This window comes from Eleginops maclovinus, chromosome 18 (genome assembly GCF_036324505.1).
Source record: "Eleginops maclovinus isolate JMC-PN-2008 ecotype Puerto Natales chromosome 18, JC_Emac_rtc_rv5, whole genome shotgun sequence".
NCBI classification, from domain to species: Eukaryota; Metazoa; Chordata; class Actinopteri; order Perciformes; family Eleginopidae; genus Eleginops; species Eleginops maclovinus.
Genome location: NC_086366.1, coordinates 9,262,791 through 9,279,755, shown reverse-complemented (window position 1 = coordinate 9,279,755; position 16,965 = coordinate 9,262,791). Strand labels below are relative to the sequence as shown.

Sequence of the window (16,965 nt, the reverse complement as noted above, 5' to 3'; positions counted from 1 at the left end):
CCCTCTTAAGACTACCCTCACCCTAATAATTAGCCTTCAGTGAAGCAAAAATTAGCCATATCTTCCTGTAGTAGCACTGACTCTGCCTTCCTGCACCGCTCTCCTCTGATGTCTCATAAAAAGGCTTCATTAAAAATTCTTGAGACGCCATTAGTGTAAAAGACAGAATTTGCTGTAAAAGTCTCCCCCCTGCAGAGACGCACTGGCACTAAAAAGAGAGTCTGAGACAAAGATAATGAGTGATGAGGGAGACTGGCGCTGGATTTTTATAGGCCATGCCGACTCACTTTGATGTGGAACTCCATTTTGGTGATGAGCAGTTTGAGGTAGATGCTGCACAGCTTCCCATAGCCTTCACTCAGGTGACCCTGGGGGGGAGAGAGAGTGGGGAGATAAGGGACATGAAGATAAAGAGAGACATGATCAAAGGTTTATTAAAAAAATCTCCTCCTGGAGGATTTGCAGGTTTGCTGGTTAAAGAAAACGTATTCACCAATCATTTTTTGTTTAGAAGGAATCTGTTGTGGCTGAAGGCAGCACACAATACATGATGTGAGCAAAGACTGGCAAAACTGTGGAGGTGAATTGTGCCACAACAGCCAAAATATTCTCCCCTCCCACTGCCAAACCAATTTTAAATCTCTCTTTAATTCACCATGTGTGAAAATGTGCCTGGCCTCAGAGTGTGGACAAAGGTGAATATGAGCAGCCATTTGGCCAATTGCTTTTTCACTTCCTTATTCCTTGAGCCTGGCGGTGTGGGTGGTGATGACACAACAGGAAAGAGAGGCCACAACCCCGATCACAGGGACCAAACTTCCTGTATCCTCCTGCCCAGTGATTTCAGTAAAAAATGAGTAATACAAAAACACCCAGGAATGCAGAGCAGGCGTTCGCATAACGTCCGCTGAAGAGTGACTCTTCAGATTGTGTGGCTTAACGGTGTTCTGTCTGTACAAGCTAGGCTACTTTATTTCTTCAATAAAACATAAAATCAATATTGTAGGAAGCAACACAAGTTACAAAACTCAGCACATTGTAATATATGTTAACTCCTTCACTCAACTATATAATGTTATTTAATTACCAACAGATGGTTTAAGAGATTTCTACCAGAGAAGCTATACTTATGCTACCTCATACTACTGTCGGTCACAACATGTAGCTGGCAGGCATTGTGTTGAGAGCTCTGACTGTCACACTTGGCATGTTTTTACATGGCTTTGTTCATCAGAGCTACAATGTCTGTCACTCAGACAGCATTAGGCTGATGAGAAACACATCATGTTATCTTATGGCAGTAACAAGGACAGTGGAGGGTTGTGGTGTAATAATGCTCTACAGAATTTCTAAATTACAATTCTCTTTATTCCTACCCTGCAATCCCCCTACATGGATAGGATAAATAAAAGCTAATGTTAATTGTATTCGCTGACTCATAGCAGGAGCTGGTTTAGTAAACACAATGTTGCTAAAAAACCATGTGACCTTTATCAATGGTGGCCTTAGCATTATTAATAATACAAGACAAGACACAAGCTGTTTTATTCACCATACAAGATCAACTACGGGGCTTCATAAGGGCCTTCTCCATGAATGCGTGCTGTGATTTGTATAATGTTCTCTGCGTCCTTACCCACATCCTGCTCATATCAGTTAAATCAGCTTTGTTCCTCATGGAGTCCTTTATCACCTGCAGGGACAGCAGTGGAGACAGAGAGGACGGGGAAATGAGTTAATAAAACAGGACTCGTCATCGGCTATAATTAACTGAATGTACATGTGGTGTGACATCAACTAAATGATGAATCATCAGAGGAAAACGATCTGTAGTTTACACAAGATACAGAGAGGAGATCAGATGTGATTAAGTGATGTATGAGTGGAGATGGTAAAGCTTTATCATCTTTACGTACGCTCGGATGGCCATCTCGCAGCAGCTTGTGGAAGACGTGGCAGAACTTCCAGCAGAGCACGGCGTTGCTGGAGAGGGGGAGCCGGTTGACAGCGGCCCAGAAAGTGTGGGCGCCTTTCTCATGATGGGTCCCCAGGATGCAGGGTGCCGGGGCCGGTCAAGGATCATAGTGTAAGAATTTGTTGGCCGTTTATTTGGCTTGTGAGCCGTGAAATCCTGTTGTCACCTTATTTCTCTGCCTCCTTCACAGGAATGTCCCTCTGATGAACTTAAATATCTATATCAATATGACTTTTTTAAAATCTTGACCAATCCAAAAATACATGTTTTTACAATAACTTTTAAATGATTTTCACTAGAATTTCATGGCTAAAAGTGGTTGCTTCTCTTACACACCAATCACCACAGTTTAAACAAAGTCCTGTTTCTATGTTGACAGCTCAAACAATGCTTTTGAAGTAAAAATAAATACAAACACACAAATGAGCAGCTGATGATGTACATGAGTCTACTTTCCTTATTAAAAATAGAATTAAAAGGGGTTGCAAATTGTGCCTTTAAAAGCTAAATTGCATGTTTTTTTTAATAATGAAAATAAACACTTCATTTTAAACTGAATCTATTTTTTGAAAAGTCAAAAATCAAAAATAATGAACCCTATTTTGTATTGGGTTTCTCCTCTCCCCGGGGCTCTGCCTCCTTCAAACAACACTCCCCTCTGTCTGAGCGCTCTGTGTTTTTTTAACACATGACAAAATTAGCTCTGCAGCGGGGCCACATGCAGATGACGGGGCTTCACAGAGTTTGTTGTTTTGATCTTGCACTAACGTTACCCTGCGTCCTCAAAGCAACAGCTCCACACACAGACACACACGAGGAAATCAGAATAAGCACACTTCTTCTTCAGAAACACACACAATGACAATGTAAGGATATTCCTGGCATGCTTCTCTTTGACAGCAACCTCCTGTGTGTTGATGGCCTTATTGATGCTGACAGCCTGCGAAGAGAAGAAGGAAAGGAAGGGCAGAGGAGACAAATGGAGAACACAAATCAGTCAACAGATATTTTCACACAAAATAGAGGGAAACATTCAAAGAGAGTTTCACTTTAAGCCAAACGTTCTCTGTTTTGGAAGTAGTTTTTTACCTTTAATAACCACCTGAGGAACTAGAAGAGCAACATCTTTTGGTTAAGGGTGTTTGACATATTTTCTGCAGTGTTAGTATTCAAAGCATCAGCTGAGAGGCTCGAGCTCCTCTCTGCTTTTGAGGAGGAAGCAAACATCTGTCTCTTTACCTGCAGAACACACTCACACATTAAATGAGGGTGAAGCAACCAATGTTACATGTATGTTAGAGGAAGGAGGGTCGAATTTTGACTTTATTTTTGGATTTGGGATCATCAAACTGAAAATATTATAATGAATCATGTATATTGTGTCTATAGAGATTGTGGGCTTTAAGGAATCACAACCTGAGCCATGTCCAAGTCAGAAGCCTGGATTCACATTTCCGAGGAACGGGTTAAGACTGTATGCAGGCCGACTAAACGCCAGATACCCACGTGTGGATGATCAGGGGAATATCTGTCTGTGCTGTGAAATCTACTGAGGAATGTTGGCCAAGCTAAAAATGAACTTCTTCCAACTTTAGCTCAAATTAACGTATCATCTAACTCGGCTTACGGAAATACTCAACACTCTTGAGTTATACAAATCCTGCAGTTAAGGAGTCATGCCATTAGAAAGCAGTGGTGTTTCATATTAACAGGCTGAAATACATCAGTGGTTTCGATGGATGCGTTTTCCCGCTGCAGAGTTGAAAGCGATGACAGGGATTACCATCATTGAGCATTAGTGATTAGTGTTTCAGTCACATCCCAGGTCTTCTTCATGAAGTTGGAGTTTATTTTGATAGAGAAAAAGCAAAACTGTCTGGTATGCTATATTAAAAGAATAAGACTTAAGTTATGCTAGTAGATTCTTGAGAATTTAAATCTGTTCCTTATGGCAATGTCATTTGGCAGGTATTCATAAGTCATAAATCAAAGTTCTGATGCAATGATGGCACTAGATAAAAAAGTATGAAATAGTACTTTAATCTAATTTAATCTTTAAAGCCAGAGATATTGTTGTTTTTTATTCCATGCATTCTTGTTTCGTTGAAAACGTTGTGGGTACTGACTGCATGACCCATAATGCAACTTTACCACAGCTCTTTCGGTGATTCAGGTGTGTTATGCTAGTAGCAGCTAATGTAGCCGAGAGCTGTTAGCCTCAAGTAGAGATGCTAAGTAGGCTACAGAGCTACGGTAATATAAGTTCACTTCTTCATAACTCAACACTTCTAGATTTTTTAAGCAAATTGTAGTCTTTAGCCCCAACAAACACTGACTCAAGTCACATTACTTCAGGCAATTTACTGGGCTTCATTCAGCTTCCACTGGAGACTCAAATGGCTCCAGACTTTATTTCACACAGACAGTAACACTCCCCAAGAGGATACATCGATTAATGTATTTGGCAATCTATCCAATTACTGTCAAGACATTTCTAAAACAAACACAACTTCCCAGCTCATGAAAGTACTGGAGTAACAGTCATAATTTTGGCAATTAATCCAATAGCGGTTGAGATATTTCACTCTGGACCAGAGTGGTGTGTTGTCCGTCGGACTGCCGCTGCCACCCATAGAGTTATAATGCTTGCATGGCCAACAGTCCTTTACTTGGTCTTGTTTTTGTTGTTTTTAAGTTGTGTAGAAGTTGTGCTAGGCAGGAGAACAGAAAAGCCCAGTGATTAAACAAAAATGAAAAATATTCCAGGCCAAAATTGTTCAAGCCGTTTCAGAGGCTTTTCAAAACAAGGTGTTCTGAAGCGGCATCTGGCTGACATATCACGTTGCACATGAGAGGAAACTCAGACAAAGAACACCATACATCTCAGCCCCTCAACTCAAAAATGCTGAAGTCAAAGAAAAAAAAGAGCCAAACATGCATTTTGTCACTATACTTTGCATAGGTAATCATTGACCCCTGAGTGCGATGACCAGGGTCAACAGAGGACGTGAGGCCTGTTTCATAATCTCACTTCCCACAGATGTCCTGCATTTGCTCCTCCTCTTCCAGTATGTGAGCTGTCAGGACTGGAGGTTCACTGTGATGAATCATTGGAGGAGGATGATGAGGAGGAGGAGGAGGAGGAGGAGGAGGAGGAGGAGGAGGAGGAGGAGGAGGAGGAGGAGGAGAAACCAGGAGCAATGGAGAGGGAAGGAGGCAGGAATGAAGGAGAAAATGGGAGGAAATTAGGAGCTATCAACGTCATTAGACTGAGACAAACCCAACACAGAAAAAACCATGACTTTGCTGCAGCAGAACATCTGTACCCTTATTATAACAGTTGTCCCTCACTGTTTCTAAAATGTACAGGAAATGTAACACACATAGTACACAGGTAGCAACAAAAAGGGAACTGGGATTAGAGGGAATCAATCTCGTTTAAAATTCAGCCCTGTCTTGTCTGGACAACAGCAGACAATAGCCTGCATCTTCCACACAAACGAGTTTCATGTCCTCAGAAATCTAATATAAGTGAGAAGAATTTCTAGTCACAGCAGCGGTTCTCTAAAGCAAAGTGAGTGAGGGCAGGATGACATTAATAAACATCATGCACACGCCTGTACTCGGCTTGCAAGCCTGGTGATGAAGAGGAGACACCACAGTGTGTTGTAAAGATGGCTGACTGACCACGCATCTACTCCATCATTAAACATGCATGATGTTGATTAAACATGAGAACTGGAGCTACAAGTGCAGCACTCTGAACTTTAAGAGTTCAGAGTTTGTCAGCAGAAATCACAAATTTGCATTTCCTGTCTTATCTCATCCTCACAGCTCATAAACCATTTACACTGACTCTCGATCCGAGGTTATATTTCCAAAATCTAATTAAGTTTATAGCACAGCCAAACCCTTTTGATTTACTCTCCTGCCAAATCTACCCATGCATAAGCAAAAAAAAGAGGAAATTATTTTCGTGACATTTCCTGCCACAGCCCTGGTTAAACTGTCAACAAAAAAGACATCTTGCGGTTTTGTTGGATGTATAATAATTTTCACATCACTCTTTTTTTCTTCCAGTTTCCTCTCAGTTACTCCCATACAAAAATTCAACGGATGGATGGACTGTACAGTATACAGCGCTTTATTAGGTCTTTTCGAACCATAAGATCGCTTTACACACTACGGGTCATTAACCCGTTCACAACTCATTCATACAGAGCAGTGTGACTTGCTCTAGGAACTAACATTCACACATCTTCACACACTGCAATGTAGGGTTAAATATCTTGCCCAAGGACACATCAACATGTTGACTATACAGGCTAGGATCGAACCCACAACCTTCTGGTTCAAAGACAACCACACTCCACCGCAGCCACAGTCGCCTGATCCCAAGGGATGATTGAAAAAACTCCCAGTGCAACTAGTTCCCACATGAGGATGACCCAATTAGCCCACAGTGAGACTTTGTACTTTGTGTTTGGGTTGAATGAGTGTGCCAGCTGCCTGGGACTCCTGGCGTTGGCTGCTGGCATCAATGCATCAATGACCTGTTAGCTCCTCGCAGTGTGGCCACAAAGACCAGCTGACAGTGAAACCACAAGAAATTAAATCAGAGGTGAGAAGCATGTGATTGAGGATGAAGAGCAAAGATAAACCCTGAGGGATTCCTCCTTAAATAGCTCAATGGGTACAGAAACCTCAAGTCCTCTCCTCCTTAACTTCCTCCCTCATCCATAACTTCCCTTATTAGAAGTACTATCCCCAAGAGTTATAATAAGGATTCAATCAATAAGTCGCCATCTGAACATAAATCTCCTATTTGCATCTTTATTTCTAGACAAACATTTCTTTCTTGCCACAGCTTTGATTACGAACAGAAAGTGTTATTGATACAGTGTTGAAAGCTTGTTAAGTTAAGCCTGGCAAGCCCCAATCGGCCCTTGTGTAGAAGGAAGGGCATTGATATGCTGATCATAGTCTGGCTGTGTCCGCTGAAGGGTCAGTGCACAGAGCCCAGAGAGAGGAAGCCTCTTCTGCCTGCTAAATGAAACAGCGCTCGCTCATCGACTCACTTGCCCTCCCAGAGTCTTCTGACAGGTTTGCGAGAGCTTTGGATTAATGAAGGCCACGGCAATTGTGTCCTGGCAATATGTCACTGTATCATTGGTCAGCCACCCCATGATGGTAGCAGAGAAAAGACCATCTGGTTATTTTTGTCTTCACTGTGGCATATTTCATATGAACATTAATGACGATACAAACCCACGGCCAGTGGTGTTCAATCATGAGAAAAATAACTGTGGAAAACCTCTAAAGGGCTAAATGAAAGAGGAGTATATTTTGAATCACTTGTTCTCAGATTTAAATTCTCATGGCCAGGGAGGCGGAGGAGGAATCCTGGTATAACCCTGATGATTTAGTATGGAGTGACTGATCTGAGTTACAGTACTATGATTATATGACCCTAGTTATTTAGATCCAGAGGGAGGAGGATACAAAGCAGGGAGCACCCATGATAGAATGTGCAGACGTTTTAGCTTTTTTTACAAAAGCTATATTTATTGACAAATGGTGATGGTCACCATTTTTTGACACGTTAATCTACGGTTTTAGCCACACTGCCCAAAAAGATGGGGCAAACAGGTACCTTTTGTACCCAAGTCTGCAGTGTCCTCCATCGTCAATATTTGTGTCAAAACTATCAATTATCTTAGAAAACTCACTCAACCAAACAAGAGACAACAAAGGTCTTCATACCGACTTTGTAACACTGTATGTTGGTAAATAATTCCACTTTCCACTCTACAGAGAAAGTTTAAAAGAAAGGTTGTTAAGATGCCACATCATGGTGGAAAGCAGCAACACTGCTGAGACTTGTCCGGCGACTTTACCGTACAAGGGGACAAGTATACAGTGAGGGGATGGAGGCAGGAATGAAAACAGGAAACATGCATGGCTGTCTGTGAATGCGCCAGCACTGTAATGCTGAGGTGGGGCGGTGGAGGCATGGTCATTGTAGCTGACGCACTGGGGGTGGTGGCAGTGGTGGGTAGGTGGTGGGGAGGAGTGATTCAGGCGCTCGGTCAGGCTTCCTGTCTTGGCACACCCTGCACTGCCCACTTCCTGCCTGCCTGCTGAAAAATGCCCTGTCCCCTCCATCTCCCCCTCCCATTAGCTAGAAACCTTGCTCAGTCGACCCAGACAGCGCCTGAGTCAGTCAAGCCGATCACTTCATTCCTTCTACCCTCTCACATTTCCTGCCAGACTCTTCCAGGTGTCTTTTTAAGGAAAACCAATACACATAACAACTTGGTTCTTACAATTGTAGCTCTGGCTATCAGTTATGGTCAGAGTAAACACTAAAATCTGTGAACAAGATAAAATCATTTAAAACTGGGGAAACAAATACAACCACATCTCCTCAAAAGGTAGTTTAACCAACCTGTTGACTTTAATTGATCGGAAATACAGGATTTGGGCTACAACAACTTATAAAATAGGTTATTTAGTGTTAATTTAGGTGTTTTTAGTAACAGTGGCCTACATACAGATGCAGCAGATATGGAGCAGCGCCAGCTTATGTTTAAGGTTGTGTTTCTCGTCACTTGATGAATGCTATTCCCAATTCCACAACGCCACCAGTTGTTGGGGAAACATCTTGGTCTTTAACAGCTAAATGCTCAACCATGAAGTCTCTAATCTGTGTATGTCGTTGATAATTGACTGTGGGTTCATCATAGCAGCAACCCCTTTTAGAATAACCTAGTTATATGATCCAGTTCAAGGCTTGAGGACACCATGATGCAGTTAGATTTTGTGTGTAATTGAACCTGTATTTTATATGATCAGTAAGTACTGCTTAAAGCTGGCATTTCTTATGCACTTGAAGGGTATCATACTAAAGGAAGGTTTGAGCAACTTAAAATACATGCCTGTTTACTTGAAATTAATACAACTCCCCTCGCAGTTCAAGATGTACAACCAAAAATAAACACTTGAAACCAAAAACTAGCCTCACCGGTGTGTTTTACTTAAACAGACATCCGTCCACATCATGCAATGTCACTTCTTCTTTTTTTAAACGTATTAAGAAAATTTGATAATAAATGGCAAAGTGTTTTGGGCCCAAACATTGTTTCAAAAGTAACTCCACCCGACTCCAAAGGTCAGTGCTAAGAACAGAGCCTTCTGTGTTGCTTTTTTAAAGACCATTTTATGTTTTGCTTTTGACGTGAACTTCCGCTCCCATACAACATTCACTCCACACCTCTTGAAAAGGATCCCGGCTGGCACTGAGGAGAGGAAAGTAGTGGAAAAGGTGGTCTTTTTTAAAGCTATTTTTCCTGTGTATATGAATGCATGCAGGGAGAGAAACAGCTGTGAGAAGAAAAATTACAACCCACTGGGGTCATTTTATACAGGCATCATTGGAAGAGGAAGTGAGGCAATCTTTATATTGATCAGCACCATTATCAACACAGCGAACAGAGTCTGCTTTGCAATTAATAATTCTGCTCGTATGTTATAATGAAACCTGCCCATTAATGGTGCCTCAGCATCTATCAGCCTTAAAACAATCATGAGTGCTAAAGGTCTAAAATAGACTCTCAGACAATAAGAAGGAGCTTATTTTCCACAGAATTCACAGAGGATCTTCCATCCCATGAATAACAGGGCACTTGGTGATGAAGATAAGCCCAGCGGGATGACTCTGTCCCTAAAGAGCCCATTAAAAAGCATGAAAACATAGAGCTTCAGGATATTTGCAATGTGTGACCTCAGAGCACCGGGCTTCTGTTCCTGAGGGCAGCGGTGCAGGGCAGCAGCTGGTTAAAGACACACACACACACACACACACATATTATGCTGAAGGCCGGGCTCCAGCATAATTAAACTCTCAGGCCCACACCCCTGTGGCAGGTTTATGGGCCTCTCCTAATAGGAAGGCTTTCAGGAGCCTCGTGTGAAGGAGCTTTGGCTCCAAAGCTCAACTTCCTGCAGGACCGGTGATGTCATGAGGACACGTTATAAAAGGAACATCTGTGCAGCTCAGTGAGGCTCCTCAGCCCACTTGTTCACTACTCTCTAGCATTGAACACGCTTCAACGTCACAGAGTTTGTCTGTGTGTTTGTTTTGCTGAAGGAATTGATGATGGCTTATGTTGTGATCTGGCACCAATTAAACCACAAGAGGAAAATGTGTGCAGTCAACAGTTTTCAGTGTTTGTCAGTACTTCAGTCTGACTGACAACTGCCAGCTCAAATTGGTAAATTTGTTTTTTTTAAACTCTTTCGTTCTTTGATTCTTCGATTGAGGTTAGGTGGAGGCAGAATAGGTATGTCTATCATGGTTAAGACTGTTCTCTCTTCTGTACATGTGCTGGGGCACAACTGACGAGTATCAATATAACAATAAAAAGTGGCATTGTTTTAATAAGAGGACATCAAATGCATTAACTATAAACAAATAAATAATTTTCTTGATTTTAGCCAAACCTTTGCATTTCTGTTCACCTCTACATTGAAGGCTTCGATTAACTAAGCTCAAGTTTTAAGCAAATTCTATTGGAGTTATGTTCAAATGTATTCTCTGTTGGTTGATAAAATGTTTCTTTACATGTTTCAACTTAAAGTAACAATGTGACTATCAGTATCAACAGAATACAAATTCAAGAAGTGTCATAGCGGATTGCGTTGCTTATCTCTTTCCTGACATTTACGAGATTGGAGACGCCTGGAAGTGTTTTGTAAGAAATCTGGACTGGTACATTTTCCGATAACTCAATCTGCAAATGCGATTGGCGAAGTCCTTAATGCAGAAGGATAACTCCACTATTGGGGCTACAGTGGTACATTAAAAAAAAAAAACATCACAATTCACTGCCATTACAAGGAAAAGGATTGTTAGTATGTATGAAACTCAGAAAGCAACTCTCAAATTATACACAACGTGGCTTTGAAGAGTCTGCTTGCGTCTATTTAGACTTTGTTTTCATACCACCATGTCTCACTAGATGCCAAACAGCCAAAACATAGCGACGGAGAGAAGTCGGCAATCAACCAAGGATAACAGCCTTGAAGAATTGTGTTAGATTCCCTGATACGGTTTCCTAAATAACATCAAGAGATTTGTCTCAAATAACCAGTGAAGTGAACTGAATCAAGATCCGCAGGAAGAGGTTTTCCAACACTACACCTACACCATGTCTGCAGTACATGCCCCCACTGACTTCATGTGGGCAGCTGAGATGTATTTCATAGATCACAGTGATTTCACTGTTCTAGTTTTCCAAAATAAATTGACTGGATTTCGTACCTCTTGATAGATTAGCTACTGTGAATGTTTCAATTCAGTGTTTTCTTCCAAAAAACTTTTCAGAGTATCCCTTAGCTTAGCAGAATAGGAAAGAGGACTCTTGGTGTGCTTTTATCTACCACCCTCCCCCACATCTACTATACAAGGGCTAAAAGTACACCCATCTATCCATGTTGGCAGTGAAAGGCCAGTCTTGTTGCTTTGGTTTACGTGCACCTGCTCCAGTACACTCCGGACACTTTATCCGCATCATTCACAGCACTCCTGAGTCAAAAAGGAAATAAATGTACGCAAGATTCAAGCTTGTTTGGCTTTGACACGACTTTACATACTGTTATTAATGTCAAACTTGTGATTTACACAATATATACTCTTGCCTGACCTTAAATGCATAGTGTCTCTTTAATATGTGTAACACGCTGATAGTAACACAAAGACACACTCTGTCTTTAAGGCTGGACATCAATACAATCTGTAATTGAGATTCATGGCACATATAAGCTTTGCTTTGCTGAACTTTTTTCCACTGAACCTGCAGCTAGAGACTGAGCCGTGAAAAACGGAAGGCTCTGGGCAACAGAGGAGCACATCTCAGACATTTTCATTTCTTGGACCCAAAAATAGACTCACTTAAAGTTGTAAACCTTAATGTGTTAATACATCATCCATAACATACCATATAGTAATGATTGCAGTTGTTACACCAGCCTTGTTTACCAGTCTTGGTACAGTGTAAGTAAAGCGAAGCATTGGATCTCAGTGTCTTATTCTGGTTATTTCCAATGCATTTAAGTGGACTCACATTAAGCAAGGACCCTGTGGACACACTTCAAGGAACCTGTGCCCCAGATTGCTTTCTAAAACCTTCATGTCTTCTTCTCCACAATAAAATTCAAACTTCCCACAGACTAATTTAGCTGCAATAACCTTCCAACAAGTCCTTGCTTGAACAGAGCATAACTTGCATGTAATCGGCCCATGCGTGTGTGCGTCCGTGTGTGTGCACCAGGACTTCTCGGACACCACCCCCACCTCTACCTCCAAAAAACATGCAAAGCCTCCGTGTATGTGTTGCTGTCGGCGAAGATAACAAAACAAATCAGTTATTAAGCACTTACAATTTTACTGAGATCCATGATCGTCCCGGAGTGAAGGTCCGTGTAGCCGGAGAGCAGATCGGTTGTATCCTAACGATTTAGTAACGGGAAAGCGATTGAGGCAACAAATGCATTTAGGGAAGAGAAGGGGGAGGTGGAGCAGGCTGTTAGCTCAACATGTGTCCCGATTTGGTATTAAACTGCTCCCCTGTCTTTCCTTCCTTCCGCGTCCCTGTTTTCTTTTTCTCTGGGAGCCCTACGTGCTCTCTTATCGGCCAGGACTTCCAGCATCCGACCGCCGAGATGCAGAAGCTGTCCGCGGGGAAAACGCAACAGGACTACCGCTGATAAACCCCGCTCCTTCCAGCTGCACGGTATAACCCAGCCTGCCTCTATGCATCAGCCCACACAGAGGCTTAGGACGTGGGGTAGTAGGCAACCTTTATTTTGCAAATAGCCCGCTCTCTTGTCAGACAATAGTAGCATGGAGCATGCAGAGAGGGATGGCTTAAAACCGGTGGTTCCCAAACTGGGGTCCGAGGACTGGCGGGGGTCCTGTAGGAGGGGAGGTGAAGTCCAGGAAATGAGAAAACAGCTGCATTTCCTCTGTTGCTCCCTTTATCAGGAGGAGGGGTGATCTATCTTTCGATTGGGTCAACTGACCTCCAGCAGAAGACAAATTACTACCCCTTACTGAAGCTACAAAACAGTTAAAATAAAAACACTGATGCAGAAATCTTCTCAGAGGATGTAATGATGTCAATATTGTAATTGTGATGCGACCCCTTTGCCTACGTTACTGCCAACTGAGCTACAAACACAACACAAATAAAATATAGGAAACCAGTGGCTAATGTTTGTAACACTACAGAAACATATTGATACAAAAAAATGACACAACCAGTTTCCTGTTAAAAGTAGGACAATACCTTTTTAAAGCAAGAAGGCGTGTTTCAGTTGTGTTTTACCTTTGGGTCATATTTGTGTGTGTGTGTGTGTGTGTGTGTGTGTGTGTGTGTGTGTGTGTGTGTGTGTGTGTGTGTGTGTGTGTGTGTGTGTGTGTGTGCGTGTGTGCGCAGTTATATTATGCTTATGGGAAACACATGAAACCTTGAAATGAGCATGTTTTAAAAGGTGCAAAGGGGGGGGGGGGAGCTCAGCTTCCATCATGAGAGCAACTTTAGGTAACTGATGCCCCCATCTGGTTTCTCTGAGACTGTCAACCTTCAATTTGTTGTGAGCCATGTGCATCAAGCAAGTACATGTTTCATTAGTGTTAACATAAAGGCATTTTTTACAGAAAACACTTATGATGTGTAGGAAAAAGATTAAATTAAAAATTGAAAGAGTTAATAGCTGAACAACTATTTACCTGCTTCAGTTTCAAAATGATCGTAAATAAGACATTCACTAATCAAATGTGTTTACCTTTAGTCCTATCTGACCTTTTTACCACTTGTATTGTAATCCATACACAGAAGGTAATTATTTATCCACTGTGTTAAAAATACAATTAGCAAATGTTGACCCAGCCACCAACAAACAAGTGCCTTACACATTTCCTCCCACTTCTTCAACCCCTTAGAGACATTGTATTCCTCATGGAGGTGGTAAGTTTATAACTATCACCCACATCAGTTGTTCTTTTCCCTGCTTGTAGCGCATGCTGGATGCCTTCACCTACAGTATTATGCTCGCAATAGTCTGGGACATTTCCTGGAGTTACTGTGAGAAAGGATGTGACGTGAGATGCGGACGGGAACTCAGACAAATGCTCTCAAGAGCTCAGGGTTGACAATCATTGCTATCATATATTACATTTTAGATAAGCTGATATTTATTTTGTGGATCACAAATTGGAAAACATTTTTGAATTTACTACATTCTGTGTACCTTTCTTGATAACAAATGCTAAAAACACATTTCAATAAAATGCTGTCCAGTTCGAAACCACCACTAATTGTTTTCTAATGTTTTTTTCAACTGTAACGGTTTAGCTAATACAGTGTTGAAAGAGTTTATTTAAACAACCAGAACACAACTGATGTTTATTACACTGCATATGTAAACATTTGACATAGCTGTATTAGATTTTGTAACACAAAGTTGTTCATTTTTACCTTTGTTATGTAGCCCTTAAGTTTAAATTCAGGCCAAAGCTTCTCTATACAATCACAGGGCATCAGCTGATTGACCGAGACCAGGCCAGCCACAATAATCAATATGCTACTCATTATACCATCGGGGCTGCGCATTAAACCTCCAGGCCGCTCAACATAAACTGCCTGTCTCCAGACAATACTGGCTCTTTTCCACAGAGTCTCTTCACTTCCTGGTACGGCGTGGGCCCATCGTACTGAGGGCAGCCTCACAGAGCATTTCTCACATACAGCGGTCCCACTCTGTCTCTGCCTGGCTTTTCAGTCAAACATTCAAAACCCCTTCCCCTTTTTAATAAAAGTAAATTATGTGTCAACTATTCATCAGCATCTTAACATTCCTATTAGGTTCTCAACATGTAATGAAGCCCTTGTGACACATCTTCACTCGAATGAAAATTATGTTTGTGGCTGAAGTTTAAATCAACTTGCCCATTTAGGATGGAAACCAAAAAACGATCACACAATATCTTAGGGTAAAAAGTTTGATATCACATACTCTAAATGCTTTTTTATGTTTGAGGTTTTTCAGTGTTTAATAAAGTGTCTGTAAGTCCAGGTAAAACTAAAAGTGTCAATACCTTACACATTTGTTATAAGAGAAAAAGATGACTTGCTAAAATAAATGGCAAGTTCCTAACTGTGGTATTACAGAATGATTTGGGATTTCCAGCTGATAACACTAATACAATTACTTTTTCTGTTAGGTATATCTTTAAAAAGGTAATTGCAAGTGATCCACATTAATGTCCTCTGAACCCAAACATGGTGTGTGTTGAGCACAGGGGTTAAAGTCCTTAGATGTCTCTTCCCCTCACACTATAATGCCTGACTAAAGTTGTGTAGTTCCTTAGGCAGACTGTGTGTATCTAAATGCATAACCTCAATAAAGAGCTGATCCAAACATTTTTCTACCAACTGTACTATAGTATTCTAAAATCTGCTGCATTAAAGCAGGTTTGCAGAGGATATTTTGGCAAAGACTTCTACATGACACAATTCTGCTTGTGTCCTTTATGCTTATTTTAAGGGATGCACCCGCTAAATTCATTTGTTGACTCATTGCTCAGTTTAGTCTTTTTTTGACCAAAGATTCTGTATTGGAGGAAAGCCCAACCTAATTTAACCATAAAAAAGTGTTCCCTTCATTATGACATGGTATAAAAATGAACAACGGTCCATGTGAGTTGGCATGATCGGTACAAGGGCCGGTCAATAAATCAATGTTATTGTTGTTTCTAACGTTTATGTAGAATCATAAGCACTGTACTGATCATATCAGGTTGATCGTTCCAAAATCAATCTCTGTTGAAAAATAGAAATATTTAAAGCAGTGTTCAAAATTAAAGTTTTGTTGACATAATGAAACTTTGTCGGTCATTAATCAGAATGGTAGGACACATTTCAGTTGGACTTTTTGAAATGTCATTACAAAGTGTTTGACATAACTGATATCTGATATGAAAATATCCATATTAGTATAGTGATATATTTATTTCAGCCATATCATCCAGCCTTAGTTCCTGCAGAATGTACATGACTGAGGACTGTATTGTATTCAAATGATCGTTTGAAATGAGGCCACTCATGTTGCAGCAGGCTAATTTCATACCACGTGCTCACACCCATGATGTAGGTTTCAGTCTGACTTTTGACCTTTGCTGCATGTGAAACAAAAAGCAACACTCCATCTCTGTCTCGCTCCCTTTCCGCTTTACTGTGCTGTAAAACACAGACTAGAAATCCAAAACAATCTGTAAATCAAAGTCATTGTTAATGCCGCCAGGAACTCATCGGTGCACTTTGTTCCACTTACTGACCTGTCACTCATGTCCAGCTCTATTATTCCGCAGCCAGTCAGTGCAATGAGGCCACAAACCACCGCCTGCTGTTTCTGCTGCCTCAGTGCTTTTAATGGTCTCGCTTTCATGCTTGCATGCTTATCTGTGTGTGTACTGCATATATGCGGATATCCTTTCATAACTTCCCTGCATTTTGAATTGCAGGATGTAAAAAAAGCAAAGGAACAGTCAAGACAATGAGCAATGGAGGGGAGCACAACAAGGCAAAGAAAAAGACCAAGACAGTGTAGAAAGAAAGGCAGAGACACCGGGTGATTAAAAGATTCTTGTCTATGTCCGCCCTGCTGAGTCCTGCTTGTGCCCGAGGGCCAGGCCCCGCTCCTCCCCTGAATTCCACAGCTGCCAGGCCTCCAAACAGCACTAAAACAGGGTCCAGGGCAAAGGGATGAGGGGTGTCCTTTAAAGCAGGTTCACACATACTGTACACCAATCCCAACTGGGGGTACATGTACAACAATGGTTACTTCTGCAGTTGATATGCAGTAAGAAGTTCTGGAGTAATTAATCTATTTAATTATCATTTTTCTAAAGTATTCAGATTGAGCACACA

At 41.4% G+C, this 16,965-nt stretch overlaps 1 protein-coding gene across 2 annotated transcripts in view; it reads right to left on the bottom strand.

Moving 5' to 3' along the window:
• Positions 1-16,965, bottom strand: part of hip1 (huntingtin interacting protein 1) — a 42,916-nt gene that overhangs the window by 21,934 nt on the left and 4,017 nt on the right. Inside the window, exons 1-5 of one of the 2 annotated variants that reach the window (XM_063907004.1) lie at positions 12,416-13,028; positions 2,852-2,915; positions 1,917-2,059; positions 1,637-1,693; positions 288-368 (exon numbers count right to left, since the gene is read on the bottom strand). In XM_063907004.1, the coding sequence (XP_063763074.1) occupies positions 288-368; positions 1,637-1,693; positions 1,917-2,059; positions 2,852-2,915; positions 12,416-12,433 (363 nt within the window). In that variant the 5' untranslated portion in view covers positions 12,434-13,028. Of the gene's footprint in view, positions 1-287; positions 369-1,636; positions 1,694-1,916; positions 2,060-2,851; positions 2,916-12,415; positions 13,029-16,965 lie in introns of those variants that run through there. The other variant, XM_063907003.1, reaches the window with a different exon arrangement.